The 19,515-nt window shown below is 39.9% G+C and overlaps 3 protein-coding genes and 1 long non-coding RNA gene across 8 annotated transcripts in view; 3 read left to right on the top strand and 1 right to left on the bottom strand.

Annotated features, from left to right (window-relative positions):
- LOC131981742 (uncharacterized) overlaps window positions 1-936 on the bottom strand; it is a 68,090-nt gene extending 67,154 nt beyond the window's left edge. For 2 of the 3 annotated variants that reach the window (XR_009395322.1, XR_009395324.1), the window contains exons 1-2: window positions 861-936; window positions 549-655 (exon numbers count right to left, since the gene is read on the bottom strand). This is a non-coding gene — a long non-coding RNA (uncharacterized LOC131981742). The remainder of the gene's footprint in view (window positions 1-548; window positions 656-860) is intronic. The other variant, XR_009395323.1, reaches the window with a different exon arrangement.
- A 208-nt stretch (window positions 937-1,144) lies between these two features.
- Window positions 1,145-5,521, top strand: prps1b (phosphoribosyl pyrophosphate synthetase 1B). Of its 2 annotated transcripts, none has more exons than XM_059346901.1 (7): window positions 1,145-1,432; window positions 1,873-2,056; window positions 3,082-3,180; window positions 3,381-3,505; window positions 3,680-3,853; window positions 4,048-4,207; window positions 4,417-5,521. In XM_059346901.1, the coding sequence occupies exons 1-7, from the start codon at window positions 1,311-1,313 to the stop codon at window positions 4,507-4,509; spliced, it is 957 nt and encodes a 318-aa protein (XP_059202884.1). In that variant the 5' UTR covers window positions 1,145-1,310; the 3' UTR covers window positions 4,510-5,521. The 2 variants fall into 2 exon arrangements, with proteins under 2 accessions (XP_059202884.1, XP_059202883.1); XM_059346900.1 differs by having other exon boundaries at window positions 1,873-2,062.
- Window positions 5,522-6,094: 573 nt separating this feature from the next.
- LOC131981837 (solute carrier family 25 member 53-like) lies at window positions 6,095-8,791 on the top strand. 2 transcript variants are annotated; one of them, XM_059346330.1, is made up of 2 exons: window positions 6,095-6,500; window positions 6,629-8,791. In XM_059346330.1, the coding sequence occupies exon 2, from the start codon at window positions 6,682-6,684 to the stop codon at window positions 7,561-7,563; it is 882 nt and encodes a 293-aa protein (XP_059202313.1). In that variant the 5' UTR covers window positions 6,095-6,500; window positions 6,629-6,681; the 3' UTR covers window positions 7,564-8,791. The 2 variants fall into 2 exon arrangements, with proteins under 2 accessions (XP_059202313.1, XP_059202312.1); XM_059346329.1 differs by having other exon boundaries at window positions 6,097-6,500; window positions 6,675-8,791.
- Window positions 8,792-9,996: 1,205 nt separating this feature from the next.
- Window positions 9,997-17,130, top strand: tmsb1 (thymosin beta 1). The gene is made up of 9 exons (XM_059346331.1): window positions 9,997-10,151; window positions 10,742-10,847; window positions 11,982-12,013; window positions 12,426-12,528; window positions 12,764-12,795; window positions 14,517-14,619; window positions 15,393-15,424; window positions 16,110-16,212; window positions 16,661-17,130. The coding sequence occupies exons 2-9, from the start codon at window positions 10,754-10,756 to the stop codon at window positions 16,699-16,701; spliced, it is 540 nt and encodes a 179-aa protein (XP_059202314.1). The 5' UTR covers window positions 9,997-10,151; window positions 10,742-10,753; the 3' UTR covers window positions 16,702-17,130.
- Window positions 17,131-19,515: the final 2,385 nt, after the last annotated feature.

Genomic DNA, 19,515 nt, shown 5'->3' with positions numbered 1-19,515 from the left:
ATTTATTAGATAATTTATGATCGTTCCCTTTAATTCTGCTCTCAAAGTGCACCAGAGTGATGCATTTCACTTTAAAATGTCCGAAGAATTTGACCCCCCTAGAGGCCCTGAGGTCTACAGCACCCCCTCCCAGAATAGTTCCAACGTCAAATTGGAACATCCACGGTTCACAAACATTACAGTTATCTTGACACCAATATCTGTGTTTTTTTTAAATAAAGAATTTTGAAAATAGCAGAGGTGTGGACTCGAGTTACATGACTTGGACAACTTAATGTGGACACAGATGAATCACTTGGACTTTTTAATTTAAAAATTCCCCTAAAGATTATAAAGTATGTTATTTAACGTTCAATTTCCAGAGTCATCTAATGTTAATGTGATTAATTCCCAGCAAGCCAACCCTGTGTGCACTTTGCTTGAAGCAATCTGACAGAAATCAATCAAGTTGCAAGGGAAAACCACGATAAACAAACACACACAACTATAAAGAGTGTGTAATGACTTGTCAAGGACTTGAAACCCAAAGTTTAGGACTTGGGACTTACTTGAGTGTCCTTGGGACTTGAGTGCAAAGACTTGGGGCTTACTCGATAATGACTCTGTCCTTCTTCTGGAAATCATTAGTATTATTTTGAGGCAATCACATGTACAACTGCAGGACAAGAGACAGTTAAAACTAGGTTGCATGTGATAACCATGACAAACAAATAAATACAAATTTAAAAAGCATGACCTATATTCTCAGGAGCCTATATTATGACTTTAAAGAGTCCATTGTGGCTCTAAGTTTAGTACTTGGAGCATGCCTGTCTTGACTTGGGGCTTGATAGTTGGGATTGCAGAAACTTTATACTTACTTGACAATAACTTCATTCCACTTCTGAAAAACAACTGTATTATTTGAGGCAACAACATGTACAACTGCATAACAAGAAACTAGGTTTATCTACAGCTTTGCGCTTTAATTTAGCATTAGCATGTGTAAACTCTCCGCAGTAAATAGCATGAGAAGACCATCCATTAATGTACCTTGCTCGTTCACGTGCCTCTGATTTTTTGGTACCCCTCTCTCCGAAATGACGTCATCCCGGTGGAACGTAACTGAAAGCGTGCGCGCCGCCGCGGGGGGAAGAGCCGCACGCGTGATGTGTGGGACATAATGGTGGATAGGTAGGAAACACACTACAGCTCGATTAAGAGTTGCTCATCAACTGTTGACCAATTTCCAGCTGTTGTCTTGGACTCTTCGATTCCTCTGACTCGACAGCTTCCTGCTCTGACTGACCGACGCCCTGGACCGCAACAAAATGCCGAATATTAAAATATTCAGCGGTAGTTCACATCCGGACCTGTCTCAGAAAATAGCAGACCGCCTGGGTCTCGAGCTAGGGAAGGTTGTTACGAAGAAATTTAGCAACCAAGAAACATGGTGAGTTGTTTCCTGTTGTGACTACTTTAAATAAGCTTAAGTTAATGGTATGTTAATGTAGCCTAGCGACTTGTAATGTTATCTAATTAGAAACGTGGTGTCATGGTGAATTGCCGCGCAGTGTTGTTAGGAACTTGTAGTCCACGCATGGCTGAGAAGTCATGCTAACTAACAAACCTCCCTGGCAATTCTGAGCAATAAAGCCAAGTTAGTTGCCCTAATGAACTGAATTTATAATCTCATGTCACATATATTGAGTAATTTTCTGACTCAGCATCTTGCCACCCCCACCCCCCAGCATGTTTCTCTTTCCCACCATTTAACCCATGATCAGATCACACGCCATTGTTTACCCTGTCTCATCTATCTCCTGACTGCTGTGGTCTGGTACCTCCATGGCACTAAGTGCTGTTTGTCTTGTCACCTGTCTCCTCTTGCAGTGTGGAGATAGGGGAGAGCGTTCGTGGAGAAGATGTCTACATTGTGCAGAGTGGCTGTGGGGAGATAAATGATAATTTGATGGAGCTGCTGATCATGATCAACGCCTGCAAGATTGCCTCTGCCTCCAGGGTCACCGCTGTCATCCCCTGCTTCCCGTATGCCCGGCAGGACAAGAAGGACAAGGTGGGGGTGAGGGATATCTGTCTAATTACTTCTGTCATGCCATTTGCCATCCAGCATCATGACGAGAAGCTTGCTGCCATGTCCATCAGCAACCACCTGACGAGGCATATTTGATTTGTTTTCCTTTTCCTTGTTCTCTTTGCTTGGCTGAATCAGCTGCACTTCCCATCTTTTATGTTTTTATTTCTTGTAGCTATTTGCCTGAATTTTACTTTAATTCCAACATTTGAATAATACTGCATGTATGGAATGTTTTACACATGTAACAGATCTAAACTTGTATCAGTTATTGTGATGCAATGCTATATCATCCAGGATATGAGTTTGTCACATGGCAATACGTGTTGTATTGTTTCTATATTAAGATCAGTGGTGGACCATCAAGGCCAGCTAAGCAACTCTGGAGGCCTGACAGTATTCAACATGAGGAAATAATAATGCCATTCTAAATATTATTTTAGTTTTGTGTTAATAATTTATCTTTGATCGATCGATTCCTTCTCTCATTACATTCAAGAAGTGATTCAAGAGCATGGGAACAAGCAGTAAGTGGAGATAAATGACCTTGCTAGCAACACTAACACTGTTTAAACCAATAATTTTCCAAAAATATTTTGTTCAAAACAAATTTTCTTTTATACACGCAAAACAAGAAATGTCAGTGAAGGTCTGACCATATAACCCACGGTCCACCACTGATTAAATCCACAGTGCAGCTGTGCCAAACTTGTTTATATTGGACTTATTTGACTGTTGTAGATGAGCATAATGAAAGCAGAATGCCTCTGTTTAAACGTCCTATGTACATACTGGTATTTTTTTGCATATAACACATTGTAGCATATTGAAACTATTCATTTTCAACCGAAAATAATTCATAGTGCCTAATTTGAAGACTAGTCTAATATTTCACTGCTTTAATTTTACTGACTGAATGGCTTTTAGATAAGTGTTATTTTTAGAAACAAGCCATGCTTGCCAGTTCACTTATTCCATGTGACTGAAGGGATCTATTTTCATTGCAGAGCCGTGCTCCTATCTCTGCCAAGCTGGTGGCCAACATGTTGTCCGTGTCAGGCGCTGACCATATCATCACTATGGACTTGCACGCCTCACAGATACAGGTGAGCATCACAAAAAGGACCTAAACAGAGGTACATCCTATTCAGTGTCCTGCTATTTACCTGACGTTTATAGCCTTAGATTTATATAGAAGTCAACAAAGGACAAAGCTACATATGAGCCTTCTATTGGGCTTTTAAGCAGTTTGTACATGTTCAGCTCCTGTGAACCCAGTCCAAATACCTCTGTTGTCTTTTTCCAGGGATTCTTTGATATCCCTGTTGATAACTTGTATGCAGAGCCAGCTGTGCTAAAATGGATAAAAGAGAACATCCCTGAATGGAAAAACTGTACAATCGTCTCACCCGATGCAGGAGGAGCCAAGAGGTATGCCATTGCCACCTGCAATACTGTAGGTGTTCTACCCTTGAGCATGTCCTCTGAAATTTACTTAAGATTAAACTTTTGTTGACTTAACTTATCTCTCACAAGGCTGTAATTTGACATTTACAGCTATGCACACTAACTCCAACTCACAGGTATGATACTTCCCCTTTGCAGGGTCACCTCAATAGCAGACAGGTTGAATGTGGACTTTGCCCTTATTCACAAGGAGAGGAAAAAGGCAAATGAGGTGGACCGCATGGTTCTCGTCGGAGATGTGACTGATCGCGTCGCCATTCTGGTTGATGACATGGCTGACACATGTGGCACAATCTGTCATGCTGCTGACAAGTAAGCCCCTTTTATTTACCTCGTGTGGTAAATATGTTTGTAACTTTAAAGCATAACAAAAGACTTGGCCACAAGTAAATGGGCTATTGTAGTTTCTATGGTCCTGATGAAAGAGTTCATTACTTAATTCACTGTATAGGATATATCGAGGCATGTGGAGATTTGTAATGCATTGCACTGTTTCTCTCCCTTAGATTAATATCGGCTGGGGCCACCAAGGTGTATGCCATCCTAACCCATGGCATCTTCTCTGGCCCAGCTATCTCGCGCATCAACAATGCCTGCTTTGAAGCTGTCGTGGTCACCAATACAATTCCTCAGGAGGAGAAGATGAAGCATTGTCCCAAAATACAGGTCAGGATACAGCATTTACCTTGGTTTTACTTAATGTTGCAACTGATTATTGCAATTTTATTAATTTTTTCCCTGGGGAAAAGAGCAAGGTCCATGCGAAAGTTGGTATTTTTACTAGATAATTAACTCACAAAGTCAGTGATTTACTGTCAATAAACAAATAGTCTGGTCTAGTTATATTCACAATATCCCACTCTCTCTTCCTCCAGGTTATTGACATCTCAATGATCCTTGCAGAGGCCATCCGTAGAACTCACAACGGCGAGTCTGTGTCGTACCTGTTCAGCCACGTCCCCTTGTAACAAATGATGTCTCCCATCTACTGTGTGCTGTTACACCAAATAAGAGAAGAGGGAATATCCCCAACCCAAACACAACCATTAGCAAAGATGTTCTGCTAACCATGAAAAAAACCCAACTGTCATGTCTGTTACTAATGCTGACGCCCCTCACGTGAGTCCCTTCCCCCTTGAGCAGTGTCCAATAATGTCTGGGCACAGAAGCAATCGCAAGCTACCAATTTAGGCCAGCATATTTATTGTACTTGGATAAATAAGTGTTTATCCACTGTGAATTTTGTCCCGTTTCATAACCTTAAGGTACAGAGTTTCTCCTGACCATTTAACCTCTCTAGGAGTCATTTCAATCTGTTGTCAAAAGAGATTATATAAATATCCCTGGCAGGTACCAGTGGTCAGGAGAAGCATCTGCCATATAAAGCTGTTACAGTGCTTTTTGTTACAATGAACGAGTGCCGTTTTTTCATGTTGCTCATGTGTCCTCTGCTGTTTGAGAGATTATAATTAATGAAGTGAATGTGTATTGAACTAGTTTACAGTGCCACTGAAGCTCCACTCAACCCAAGAGTGCCTCAATAGTCTGAAATGAAATTACTTTTACCTCCAATTTTCTCCTTTCTCCCTTCCTATTTAGCTGTGTTTTGTCACTGAATGAAGAACTTTCATGTTACTTATCAGGCTGTAAAAGATGTTCTGGGATGTTCTTTCAACTCTTGAGGTGCCCTCCATTGAGTGGGGTTTGCGCGGTGTCCAGGGTTTTACCCTTTGAGGTTCTGCGTTGAAGGTCTTTCTATAGAGAACCTGTCGGGATTTTAGTTTGGGGTCTCTGCAGGCTGGAGCTTCCTTCAGAAATGATCACCTGCTTTTTTTTTTTTTTCATTTTGTATGTCTGGAGGAAGGATTTGTCATTAATGTGCATACTCCAAACCTTTGTGTTTACTTTTTCAGTAGAGTGAATGCGCCAGTTATCTGAGGATGCGTTCTTAATAAAATTAATTATGCGTAAAATTTTAAACCTTGTACTTGTTTTGTTTCTCTGATATCCAACTCATTACACCTGGGCCTAATTCTGTAGAGCAAGTTTACCAAATAAATCATATATTTCCCCCTGGCTTATTTAATGAAACTGTTTTTATGTAACAGATTGCTGTATGAATTATTCATTATTTCATACAATAAAATTAAAAATAACATGCATGCAACCAAGATCATAGAGGGCAATTTTGTTGTTTAACAGGGAAAATACAAAATACATTTATTTCTGTGGCTAATACCTATTTCTGTCTGAAGTCCCAGGATGGAAGCCATCGACAAAATGTATATCCTTATAAGTTTGTTCCAGTATTTTTATACTAAATATTTTGAACAGTAAATAAAGGTTTCAGTATCATCCCACCAGAATCTCATTCCTGGTAGTGTGGAGAAGGCTTTGAAACAGCATTGAGGTGGTATGATTTAACAGATATTTTTTCAAGAATAAATCAAACCCATGGCATCAGTAAAAAGGTAAAGTTAGTTAAATATTTTCAGTAATAATTAAAATGTCTCGAAGGCTATGTTTTTTCACTTTGAACCATTTTGTACAGTCTATGCTTTGAACACAACCATAAGCTCTTTGAGTGACAGGCAAAAGAACCAATCACCGACGAGGTGACGTAGACCGTCTTGACCAATCGTTATTCTAGGAGAGGCGGGCCAAGCACGGACACCGGCAGATTAACGTTCGCTGAGTCCTGTTATCTTCTTGCACATTGTCGGATTCGGGTTGACATCTTATTTGTTCTGTAGGTCGAAACCTACAGTCTATGTTAGATACGGATAGAAAACGCGTTGCAATCGTAACTGGATTAATTAACCTAAAAACAGTTCTCCACGTGCAGTGTAGGGAAACAAACAGACGTCTGTGCCAACAATGAACGGAGGAAAAATCAAGTAGACACTACGCTTTATATTTTTTGTTTTTGTTTTTTTGCTATCTTCTAACAGCTAACTGGGTAAGTGCATTTAATCTCAGATTTTTGTTTAATGTCTCTGATCACAGACAAATAGTTCATGTTTGTATATCATGCCTGCAGTGTAATTTATTTTTCTGTGGTTTTCTACCCTGTGGTGTCTGTTACAGAATCAATTTAACACGGAAATGATTTGTGACTCAATTTTTTACTCAGCTCAAGGATGACAGGAAGTCCTGACCATAAACAAGATGAAGAGGGCCTCAGGGACCCAATGGTTCGTTTCCACAGCTACTTGCACGGAGGGACCTCCAGCTTGCTATCTACTCTCCCCACCCTTATAGTCTTCCCTGTCTACAAAACTGTTTTCCGTCAACAAATCCACAACACCCCAGTTCACCGGGCAGTGGGACAGCTTTACAAAGAGGGACCTGCTAAACTCTACAGGGGCGTGGCCCCACCATTACTGATGAGGACCCTGAATGGCACGCTGCTCTTTGGCCTCCAGGACACCCTCCACCAGCACCTCTCCCAGTCATCCCAAAATGTCATCTCCCCCTCTGCCCTACCTGCTCTGGCTGGGTTTGGTGCAGGTATTGTCGAAGCTATGGTTTTTACCCCCTTTGAGCGTGTTCAGAATGTGTTACAAAATGGCCAAAACGACCGCCATCTTCCCACCCTGAAGAGTATTCTTGTCAGGCTGAAGACACAGAGGCCAGCTTTAGGATACTACAGAGCCTTGCTGCCAATCACCGCTCGCAATGCTCTTGGCAGCTCCCTCTACTTTGGCCTGAAGGGGCCGGTGTGCGCTGTCGTGGAGAAACAGGGACTCTCTCCAGTGGTCTCCTCCTTCATCTCAGGGACGCTGACCTCCATGGCAATCAGCCTGACTCTTTACCCACTGTCTGTGCTAGTGGCAAACATGCAGGCGCAGGTGGGAGGAGAGGTCAAGGGGGTCATGGCTTGTTGGAGGATGCTGTGGGACTCTCGGCAGCGGAGTGTGGTTCTGCTGTACAGAGGGGGTTCTCTGGTTATTTTAAGATCATGCATTACATGGGGGATCGCCACTGCTATCTATGACAGGCAGCAGAAACGTTCTGGCTGAAGAGACGGCGTTATCAACCATTGCTTTTCCTGTTTGTGTAGTCACATCATGCAACTATTTTACATATGTTTTTTTAAAGTTCTAAATATAGTATTTCTTTCCTTGTTTTTTGGTATTGTAACTGCTTCTGCTAATCTCACTGTCTCAATGCACATTCATTAACATGCAAGGGTCTTCAACCCCCAAATAACAATAACATCAATGACAATGAAATGTCTATAATCAGTGTCCCAGTAAGACAAGGCTGTGACAGAGACAGTAAGCTAGCAGACACAGTACCAGGACTCGGAAGCTAAAGCAGCTAAATTAAATTTAGCCGTCATTCATTGTATTATTTATGTCTGTGCTTTTGTGACCTGTCAAAGACATTTTGTGTGTCAAAATGGGAGTCATAAATGCAGCTGCAAGAACATGATCCATCACCTCATCAACAAAAATTGCCAATTTTATGTGACAGAATGCACAAGCAAGTTGAAAGCAACACTGCCATCACTCTCACACGCCTATGAGTATTTATCATGGACCAAAGATAAATATGATAACTAATATAAATATGGTGAAGGTGAATCACAGGTGCCTTGCATTTTTACTGTCTTAAAGGAAAACTTAATAAAATTTAACCCACCAAAGTCAGGTTACTCATTAAGTACTTCATAACACTTTTATATGTCTTTCATTTCTCTGGAGGAACTTTGCTTTTTGGCCATTTCTGCTTTTAATAACATGTAGAAAGAAGAAATGACAGCCAAGAAATTGGGAATGAAATCCAACAAAGGTCAGCAGTTGGACAAGGAGAGTTTAACATGATTTAAGGATCAGTTAACTACCCAAATGCCCATAATTGTTCTCTAAACTCTGATAATCCAGTCAGGGTAGGGTTGGGTGATAAATCAATATAATTTATCGCCTTTCAATGGAGATTACATCATAAAGACTTTATTTATTGAATTTCTGGAAAATATGCTATATTGTGAGATGTATCCTTATCGAGATATGAAAGGACATGTAACAAATCGCCCAGCTGTATGTCAGGCTTATCTCAATTTGGAGACTACAATTTATAGCAGAAAACCAGCATATCAAATTGGGGTGTGGAAACATTTCAGCATGGACAAAGTCCATCCATAATTATTTGGGCTGGACCCATATCAGGGACTAAAGGTCAGCATATCAGCCTCTGCTGACTGTAATTTCCCCTTAGCTGAATAAAGGAAGTTTGATGCATGTTTATGCTGTATTGTCAAGACATTATTTAATTATATGGATATTTAATGCAAAAGAATGGTTTAATGGAACAAAAAAGGCCAGTGGTCAGTACTGTTGCCTCACTGCAAGGAGGTCCTGGACAAGAATCTGTCTGCCCGCTGCAGCCTTTCTTGGAGTTGGTTGGAGTTTGCATGTTCTCCTCATGTATGCATGGCTGTTACTTGACATGCGGGTCATGGTTGTCCGAAGCTAAATTGCTATGCCATTCATCCAGTATGTAGCAGACTTGACCCACGCTGCAGCGTCAGCCAATGAATGGAATTAAGATAATGACACATGTACATGGATGAATTACGCCTACCGGGCACAGGTCCAGGGGCCCAACATGTCAAAACCTACAAATATCACCCAAGAGACACAACCAACCAGGAAAAGACTCAAAATGATCACATGGAAATATAAAACACAAAAGAGAGACAAAGTACCAACTTAAAGACACAAATGGAGGACACAAAACAACAACATGCAAAGCAACGACATGGCTGCAAAAGGACCCCCCCCCCCCCCCCCCCCCCAAAAAAAAAAAAATGAAATAAATAAAAAAATCTACATGCAGTTACAAAATTACCACAAAGATTAGATACTAAACATCAGCTAAAATAGAAAACAATGAAGTCCTTGTGTCTTGCTCCTATCTAGGAGAGGGGGTGGGGCCTTTTGCTTGTCTGTGCCCAGGGGCCCATTGTCTCATGATCTGCTCATTTCAATGTAGCCTATCAAAAGAACTATATCTACTTTAATGTGAATGAAAAATGTCAGGTGCCTGTCTGTTACCTCAACATATACCTGTGAAATGAACATAAAATAAATTTATAATCATTGTTGTAGAATACTTTTTCTTTCATTAAAGTGCATCAATATATGAATCTTATCATTCATGCATTTGTATCATGATCATGATTTGCTTTTTTCTTCCTAACCATGTCATGTCGTATCCAGTCCACTAGATGGTACTGTGGTCAAAATAAAAACATGGGAATAATCCAGCTGCACTATAATGGGATCGGCAGCTCAGTGGTTGTGTGTTCTTCCATGCAGGTACGGGGGAGGAACAAATGATTCACGATTACAACATTACTTGGCAAGCAGGAACAGCTAGAGCTGTGCTCAGGGACCAGCGTGTAGTATTTCAGGGAAGCCAGGCATCTAGCGCGTCCAATCAGAACTCTTCCGCTGGGCTTTGGGAGCCAATGAGAGACCGGGAATGGGTGTCCATGTTGGCGTGCAGAAGGGCGTGTTGACTCTACTTAAGGCGTTTGCTTTGCACAGATTTTAACATACGCATTTTACCTGCTAAGGACTCCTGCGTAGCTCAGCACCAGGTAAGAGTTTTCGGAATTGTTTCTGTTTTTCAGCTTGTATATTATAAAAGACACCTAACCGTTGTAATATAATGTAATATAAACGTCGTCATGAAAGTTAGGAATTTGTATCTGCGTTTAAAAGACGTGTTGGTATTACACAACATATCCGTTAAAGGCCAGAGACTTTCCACTATAGTTACTGTTATGTAAATTACTCTGTTGTACGGTAAGTTAGTCGACCCTGCAGCGGTGCATTCCTCTGCAGGCATCCGCTCTTCCCCTGTGTGTTTGTCCATGGTGAGCAGGCAGTTACATGTTGTTTCTTGTGGCTGGCTGGCTTGCATAACTCCAGGGTTCAGCCCAGTACAGTCTCTTAACTGAGGTGGGGCTTGGTCTGTGTATCTGGATAGGATTGTACTGCAGATAACATCTTGAGTGGCTAAAATGATATTGGGCTAATGTGCCCATACTCTCTCATGCATTCTTTCAACATTTGCTCATACCCTATTAACAGTCGGAATGTGTCTTCTCTCTCTCTCTCTCTCTCTCTCTCTCTCTCTCTCTCTCTCTCTCTCTCTCTCTCTCTCTCTCTAACTTAATTTTTTTAGAAATCTTCCAAAATGAGCATCCCTGTCAAGGACGTGGAGAACTTTAAAAGGTCCTCGCTAAAAAGGGGTGAATGTCAAGAAAAAAACACTCTCCCAACTGCGGATGGTAGGTATTAAAGAGGAAGTAAGCCTGCTCCCAAAATAATCTGCCCCTCAGTTTTGTTTAGCTCCTTGTTCATCTAAACCATCACTGACACTGCGAGTTTCATTATGAAAAGCAACTGCAAACACTGAATTACTGATTAACTGCAGGTACACACCCAGCTACCTGGTAGCTCGGCCTTCTCCTACTCAGTGCCAACCTGTTTAAAGGAAGAACATAACTCCACCCCCATCTGTTTTAAATTACAGGATATCTGCCTCTTTTAAATTTATGTTTGAAGAGGCTTTGTCAAATGGAGCTTCATGCTTTTTTTTAAGCTCTTGGGAGTCGTAAGGGCACATTGTAGTCACTTAAATCCTTATTTTAGATCCAGTGGAACATGAAGCAGCAAGAAGAGATCTCTGATAAGATGTCTCCCTAGTTTTGATTTTGACTGTTACTTTTTAAATTTGTGTCTTTCCTGACCGATATTGTATCAGTTGACAATGTAGAAAAACTTTTTTTAAACAATATATGATGTGTAAATCGATTTTTGGGGTGATTTAGAAATGGTGGCTGTTGGTTTTAAATATTCAGCAATTGACACTGAACTGGCAGGACTGCTGTTTATCTTGCTATTTTATTTTCTCAGTTTCTAGAATTGGCTGACAATGTCATGCATTGTATGTACAGTGTTAAATATTCTTCAATTAAGTTATTTAAGAAAGCAGCCTTCTGAATACCTTTGCAAATTGGTGGACATCAACATGGAAAAGGTCTGTTTAATTCCATCTCAAAAAGCCGCTGTCAGCTGCCATATCGGTTATTTGAAAATTATCCCCCTCTGAAATTGGTATAAGTTTTTAAAATTGCAAATTGGTTAGCTTCTTAAGCCACTTTTCAAACTTTTTTTGCATTTCAGTCGGTGCACACCTGATAATGTCACTATTTTATTTGACACACCTGTTTTCGATTGTAATTGCTCTTTGGTGTATACGTTGAAGATGAGATTTAAAATTGATTACTTTTGGATGATTATGTTTAAACACGGTGCTCATATTTTGTCATGACAACAGTTCAGGACTGATCTTTGATGTCCAAACTCATGTTGATATAAATTGATCACTTCATCTCTGTCTCTCCCTTGTGATCACACAGTAATTACAGAAGAAAAGAATGCCATCAAAGAGGTAAGAACATACCTGCCATGGTTCCTCTCTGTCCTTAACTGTTACCTGCTCTTTCTCCAAACTATGAAACCTGTCTCTGCTTCTGCCTCTGTTTTCTGTACACTGTAGTGCTACAAGCAGAAATTCTGCACAAAGCATGGTCTTGCTTTGGTCTTATAACTTCTAGAAAAAATGTTATGTTTCATCAAACTTTTTTTTTTCCTAATGCAGATGCTCCCCGCAAAACTGAAGCATTTCCTCTTCCAGCTTTACTCTTACTTCCCTGTGGCTCTCTCCCTTAGCCCTGGTGTGCATTTTCCTATTTTCTTAATCTCTTTACTGAGTCCACATAAATGCAGCTCTATTTTCAAGTACAACATGTTTCCTTCCTTCCTTCTAATCTCTCCCTCCCTTCCTCATTTTTTGCTGTTAGAAATGTGCCAGAAACAAAAACAATGAGGAGGTGGAGAACTTTGAAAAGAAAAATCTAAAACATGCTGAGATGCAAGAAAAAAACCCTCTTCCAACACCAGATGGTAGGTGTCTAACAGAAATGATGTGTGCTCTTTCAAGAATTTCAAACATTAAAGGAGCTGCACACAATATTCAAATCACCAATATAGCAGTAAACAAGTATTTTCTATGTAAATATATGGTGAAGTGTTCCATCAGTTTAATTTCTTGTTCTGACAGCAATTTAGGACTAATCTTTGATGTCCATATTCATTATCAATTGATCACCTCATTGGTCTCTCTCTTGTGATCACACAGTAATTGAAGAAGAGAAGAAAGCCATCGAAGAGGTAAGTACCTGAAATGCCTTGGTGCTACAAGCAGAAATTGTGCACAAACCATAGTCTTGCTTTGCTCTTGTATCTTCTTACTTTCCCCACAATGGTCTGACATTTTAATGGGAGATTAATTTTAACAGTGAGAGACAGAATATTAAAAAATATCCAGAAAATCACATTATATAAAAGTTACACATTTATTTGATTAATGAAGAATTTGATCCCCTAACAAAACATGACTTATTACTTGGTGGAGAAACCCTTGTTGACAAGCACAGAGGTAAGACATTTCTTTTAGTTGGTCACCAGGTTTATGCACATCTCAGGAGGGATTTTGGTCCACTCCTTTTTGCAGGTCCTCTTCAAATCCTTAAGGTTTTGAGGCTGTTGCTTGGCAACTCGAGACCCAAGATTTTCTATGGGATTAAGGTCCGGAGACTGTCTAGGCCACTCGATGACCTAAATGTGCTCTTCCTTGAGCCACTCCTTTGTTGCTTGGCCATATGTTTTGGGTCATTGTCGTGCTGGTAGACTCATCCAAGACTCATTTTTAGTGTCCTGGCTGAGGGCGGGAGGAAGGTCACCCAAACATTTACGTTACATGGCCCCGTCCATCTTCCCCTCACTGTGATGAAGTCGTCCTGTCCCTTTAGCAGAGAAAGCATAAGGTTTCCCACCTACATGCTTGAGAGTGGAGATGGTGTTCTTGGGGTCATAGTCAGCATGTCTCTTCCTCCAAACACGGTGAGTTGAGTTAATGCCAAAGAGCTTTATTTTGGTCTCATCTGACCACATCACGTTCTCCCAAGCCTTCTCTGAATCATTCAGACGGGCCTGTACATGTGCTGGCTTGAGCAGGGGGACCTTGAAGGCACTGCAGGTTTTCAATCCATTATGGCATAGTGTGTTACCAATTTTTTCTTGACGAAACAGTCGTCTCCTCCTCACCAAGCCGCTTGCTGAGTGTCTTGTTGCTCATTCCAGCCTTGTGCAGGTTGACTGTCTTGTCCCTGATGTCCTTAGACAGCTCTTTGGTCTTGCCCATGGTGGAGAGGTTGGAATCTGATTGAATTATTCTGTTGATGGGTGTCCTTTATACAGGTTGCTGAAATTGGAAGTACTTATGTGAGAGGACTAATTTGTTTGCCTCGTGGACATATAGCCAATCTTTGGGAGCCAGAATATTTGCAATGCAAATAAACATAACTGTTAAATGTGATTTTCTGGATATTTTTTTTTATATTCTGTCTCACTTTTGAAATAAACCTACCATTAAATTGATAGACCATTAATTTATCTGTCAGTGGGTAAATTTAGCAAAAATCATAAAATCTGCAAGGGATAAAATGCTTATTTCCCTCACTGTATATTCTTAGTTCCCTGTGGCTCTTTTAATTAGCCCTGGTCTGCATTTCCTATTTTCTTAATCTCTTTAATGGCCACACATAAGTGCAGATCTATCTTCAAGTACAGCACGTTTCCTGCTAAGCTCTGTACATACTTTTGTGGAACTTAATTCCCTATAAATAGCAGTACAGTTAAAACATGATGCCACATTAGAGCTCTTTGTTCATTGTGAGCATGTAGGTACACATTTCTTTCATTTATTCTAGAGTTCAGTCCAGTATTGTCTCTTAACTGAGGTGGGGCTTGATTGTACAGCAGATAGACTCTTCAATGATGAAATGACAATGGGATCATGTGTTAATGCTTTTCCACTTTTTTGCCCTTAGAAATGTGCCAAAGACCAAAACAATCAGGAGGTGGAGAACTTTAAAAAGGGAAATCTAAAACCCACTCAGACACAGGAAAAAAACCCTCTTCCAACACCAGATGGTAGGTGTTAAACAGAAATAAAGTGTACCCCCAGGACCTATCCGTATCATCCCCTCTTGATCCAGGTTTCCTCAGTCCTTCCTGCCCTTTTTATTGTTAAAGGCAACTGCAAACATTGTAATACTGATTAAATGCAGGTTGCCCTTGTACTTGACAGCTGGACCTTCTATTTTATGCCAACCTGTTTAAAGGAGGACCATAACCCCACCTCAAATATTTATTGTAATATCACTGTCTCTTTAAATTATGTTAAGAGGCTATACCGAGCAATTGGAGCATCATGCCATTGTTGTGCTTGCATCACTGATTTAAAGGCCCAGGATGTAATGCACATTAGAAAATACTAATGTGAAGCAGCAGGAAGTGGAGAGTTTATGTTGAAGTGTGGCAGCATGTTCATTCGTTCCTTCTCTCCCTGTCTGCTGTTGTAGCACTGAAGCAGGTGACCGTTCTGGTACATCTCAGTAGTTTTTTAGAATTTTTTTTTAGAAATCTCAGAAGAGCCATGCCATGTTGCAGTTAAAGCAGGAACCTGTGTTGAATGAGTTTTCACAGAATGTGGCTTTTTTACAGTCCTGTTTTGCCTGTATTGCAATCATTAAAGGGGCTGTAGGCAACATTCAGAACACTCTTTTCTCAAACTATTTACAATGCAAAGATATAGTGGTTTTCAGTTTTTTTACTTGTCCTGACAGCAATTTAGGACTAATCTTTGATGTCCATATTAGTTATCAATTGATCACCTCATCTATGTCTCTCTTGTGATCACACAGTAATTGAAGAAGAGAAGAAGGCCATCGAAGAGGTAAGTACGGCAGTGGTGGAATGTTAAGTACATTTACTCGAATACTGTACAATTTTGAGATACTTTACTTTTCAGGTCAAGATTTAACATGAAATCATCAGATAAATTTAACATACTTGCATGTTTAAAGCATATTAAGTAGCTAGCAGCTAAGCTAACAGCTTACATGAATGCATCAAAAATAATTATTTGGAATATATAAAACCATCTTAGTGGGATAATTCTGCATAACAAGTACTTTTACTTTTGGTACTTAAGTATCAAAAGTAACTTTTGATGCTGATCATTTTACTTAAGTTTTAAATACAGGACATTTACTTGTAGTCGAGTAATTCTACAGTGTGGTATTAGTACTTTTACTTAAGTAAGGGATCTGAATACTTATTTCACCACTGATTACCTGAAACCCCTTCGGGCTACAAGCAGAAATTGGGCACAAACCATAGTCTTGCTTTTGTCTTCTATTTTTCTTCACTTTGTTCATTGTTGGCAAGTAGGTACATGTTGTTTCTTGTGACTGGCTTGCATAACTCCAGAGTTCAACCCAGTACAGTCCCTTTTTAACTGGGGTGGGGCTTCGTCCATCTATCTGTATAGGACTGTTGTGCAGGCAAATGCTAATGGTATCATTAGCCATTATTAATGGTCAAAACCTTTGTTGATTTGAATCATTTCTCTCCATTAGAAATGTGCCAAGGATAAAACCAATGAGGAGGTGGAGAAATACGACAAGCATAAGCTGAAGAAGACTACCACGAAAGAAAGTGTCCGTCCTCCAACGCAGAAGGGTAAGTGTTAAAGTGTGCTCTCAGCACAATTTATCTCCTCTGCCCTTGATCCAAGTTTCTTCAGCTCCTTGTTCTGTATAGTTCAACTCTTCCTGGCTTATCATAGTCAAACAAAACTACAAACATTACGTCACTGAATAACTGCAATTACTCACCCAACTACCTGAGAGCTTGACCTTGTTCTGTTTAATGCCAACCTGACATGAAGCAGCAGAGGGAGGGAGAGTTAAAGTGAAAGTGTAGCAAAGACAGAAAGCCTGTGTCCATACTGGGAGGGAAAAGTTTAAAATGTGTGGTCTTTTATCCAGTACAAGATGCTTTTGAGCATGCATTCTAGGAAACGTAGGATCCAGTGTTTTTGGAGCTTGCCTCACACCAGACACAAAAAATGTAAGACCTCTCTGTCAATGTAGTTTTGATTTTCTCTGTTTGTCTCGTGATCCCACAGAAATTGACGAGGAGAAGAAAGCCCTGCAAAAGGGGAATTAAAAAGTAACACGGCTGCCAAGATTCCTCTCCTCCATCCCTGCCCTGTTACCTGCTCTTCTACCAATTAGGAATCCTTCCCATCAACTCCGCCTCAGCCGGCCATCTTTCCTGCCATGATTGATGAGAAATGTTTTTGAGCTGATGCTATGGGAAAATATTTGTGCATGATCAAGTAAATGAATGCAATAGATGTATTGTGTTTTTTTTTTTTTTTTTTTGCCTCATGTTGTTAAAGGGCTGAACAGAGCAAGATAAAAATTTTGACAGGGTCTAGGGTATAAAAAGGGGACAAACCATTAAATGATTGTATTAATGGAAATCCATCAAATATATTCCATTGCTATCAATACCATATGTATACCTGTATATGTTGCCATTAAGAAATGACACCTATGACTTTTTTAAAAATAAAAATGTATATCAAAAATATTTGAGTTATATTTGTGTATATTTTGTATCAGACATATGCAAGATGGATAAAGATGCTGTTATGAGTGGCGATGGTTATATTTAAAGCTCGTGTATTGCAACATGTATGGCCATCTGTCCTCCACTGACCTCAGGCCAGGTGTAACATTCCTACCTAAGTGGGTTGAAAGGAAAGTTAGGGCAGTTTGAGATAAAGACTGCCAGTTTGTGTAGCGCTCCAATTACATTAATGTCTTAGGCAAGAAACAGAAAAACATGAGAAAGGAGAAATAATTTAAATACATTCAAGTAGGGTATGTCATTTATTAAACCTGCCAAATTTAAATAAAAATGGAAGTGATAATGGTAGAATATATCCCAGTTATCTTCATATAGCCTACAAATCGCAGTATATAGGGGAACTAAATAGTGCTCCAGGCTGCACAGTAAGGAAATGAGAAACCAGTACAGATGATGGTACAATACAGTCTGCAGTATTAGATTTCAGCTGTAGATCATTTCATGTTTCAGTCATAAGCAATAGTCAGCTTATTATGAAATAATGGTACCAAATACACTGTTGTAATGGTTATTCTGTCTCTTCTTTTACTTGATAATGTTTGGCTGAACAGAAAAAGGTCCTAAATCCAGGTCTAATTTCTGACAATGAAACTGTGATCCTTGTTTGTGAGCATACATATTAGGTTGCCTCAGCTGCACATGAGCTATGTTTAACTTCAGTTTCACATGGTTGAGTGAATCCTTCTCACACAGTCAAAACGCCCTCCCGTCTATATTTACAACAGGTTTGAGCCTGCTGAAAAAAAGGGAGTGGGTCCTCTGCAGATGTTACACATTCCACAACATACATGTAAATATGTGTTCTGTTAGAAATGTGAGTTTAAGTTGAATTTCCATATGCAGGGGGTGTTATAGGTGTACCTATAATTTATAGAAAAATGTTCACATGAATCATGTGCTTCGGGAAGCCTTCTTTAAGAAAATATAACTATCACATGGATCAGTGGCTGGGTTTTCTCTCCTAGCCTACTATGATTGCTTTAGATAGTACAGACTGTGTTTTCCATACGTGTTGCAACATGCTCATACAACAGCATGCAGGTACTTGAGACTGAAGAGCTACTTAAACCATCTTGTTGGTTGAAATTAGTTACTAAAATCATGAAGACTTATGCAGATTAACACCTGACAGAAAGTCTGACAGAAGTCCTGAAACATAAGGCCATGAATCTGCAAATATTGATGGTATGCATGTTGTTTGCTTTTCCAGTGATCTTTCAGGATTGGGCGTGTGTGAGCACTATGACAAGAGATTAGGCTTTGCAGCACAGGGAGAGACAGACACAACTAAATGATAAGATGTAGACACAGATTTATTATAATATCAAGTGTCTTAGAAATCGATCTCAACTCACATGCTGAAAAAAAGTAAATACTGTATGTAGCATTGTATTGCCACAGGGTCATTGCTCATTCGCTGTCCCACTCGTCTTTTTTTCAGTTGCCTGCTTTGTTCAACCCATTATGCTTACATTATCCCTTGCGTCAACATCGTTGCAGTGCACATGATTATTCTCTTGCAAAACAAGTTTTACAGGTACTCTTAGTAGTATCACTTCTTCCTTAACTTCCCCTTTCCAAAAGGTAGCCAGAGTAGGCTTCCATTCTCTATCAAACTTCATCATTACCAGTTTTGCTACATTCATTCACACCACAACTTCCTATTTTTTTAAACACACTTTTATTATCATGCAGTTTTTGTATGTGCAGATAAAGTGAAGTCATCCATTTGTAAGTAAGCTGTTTGTAAGTAGCAGTTTCAGGCCCCCAGTAGGTCCCATTGAGCTTAGAACTTCTGGCATGATCATCAACCTCTAATATCTGACAGACTTTAAAATACAAATGGCCACAATGAGGATCATTCTTTTTTTTTTGGTGTTATGGTATCAATGACATATATTACATTTTTGCTTTTTCTTTTTGGGACAGCTAAAAATCACTATAGAGTGGCTGATGTAGCACACCACATAACTGCAAATATCTCACTGCCACTTAGCACATCTTTCATCAGCACTGCATGCGGAAGGTACACAGAGTCAAAATGTAGCACAGCCACGTAGCTCACAAGTTGTTGTTGTTGTTACAGTCTGGCAGATGCTACAGGAGCATGACTGCACGGACTGCCAGACTTAAGGACTGTTTTTATCACCAGGCCATCAGGCTCCTTAATTCATATATCACATCACATACCTGCTTACCTGCTGTTTGCTCAATTTACTATTGAATGAGCTACAACCTGATTGCTAGTATTGAAACACACATATTACTCTTTTTCATGAATGCACACAGTGCTTTATTATCATCTATCTATTTACCTCATTCCAT

This window comes from Centropristis striata, chromosome 12, assembly GCF_030273125.1.
Source record: "Centropristis striata isolate RG_2023a ecotype Rhode Island chromosome 12, C.striata_1.0, whole genome shotgun sequence".
NCBI classification, from domain to species: Eukaryota; Metazoa; Chordata; class Actinopteri; order Perciformes; family Serranidae; genus Centropristis; species Centropristis striata.
Note: the sequence above shows the minus strand (reverse complement) of the source record. Positions and strands in the feature narration are given on the sequence as shown.

Coding starts and splice junctions, on each gene's coding strand:
- prps1b (XM_059346900.1), top strand. CDS start 1,311: ATGCCGAATATTAAAATATTCAGCGGTAGTTCACATCCGGACCTGTCT. Junction 1,433..1,872: donor TTTAGCAACCAAGAAACATG/GTGAGTTGTTTC, acceptor CTCCTCTTGCAG/TGTGGAGATAGGGGAGAGCG. Junction 3,506..3,679: donor GATGCAGGAGGAGCCAAGAG/GTATGCCATTGC, acceptor TCCCCTTTGCAG/GGTCACCTCAATAGCAGACA.
- LOC131981837 (XM_059346330.1), top strand. CDS start 6,682: ATGACAGGAAGTCCTGACCATAAACAAGATGAAGAGGGCCTCAGGGAC.
- tmsb1 (XM_059346331.1), top strand. CDS start 10,754: ATGAGCATCCCTGTCAAGGACGTGGAGAACTTTAAAAGGTCCTCGCTA. Junction 12,796..14,516: donor AGAAGAAAGCCATCGAAGAG/GTAAGTACCTGA, acceptor TTTTGCCCTTAG/AAATGTGCCAAAGACCAAAA. Junction 16,213..16,660: donor CCGTCCTCCAACGCAGAAGG/GTAAGTGTTAAA, acceptor GTGATCCCACAG/AAATTGACGAGGAGAAGAAA.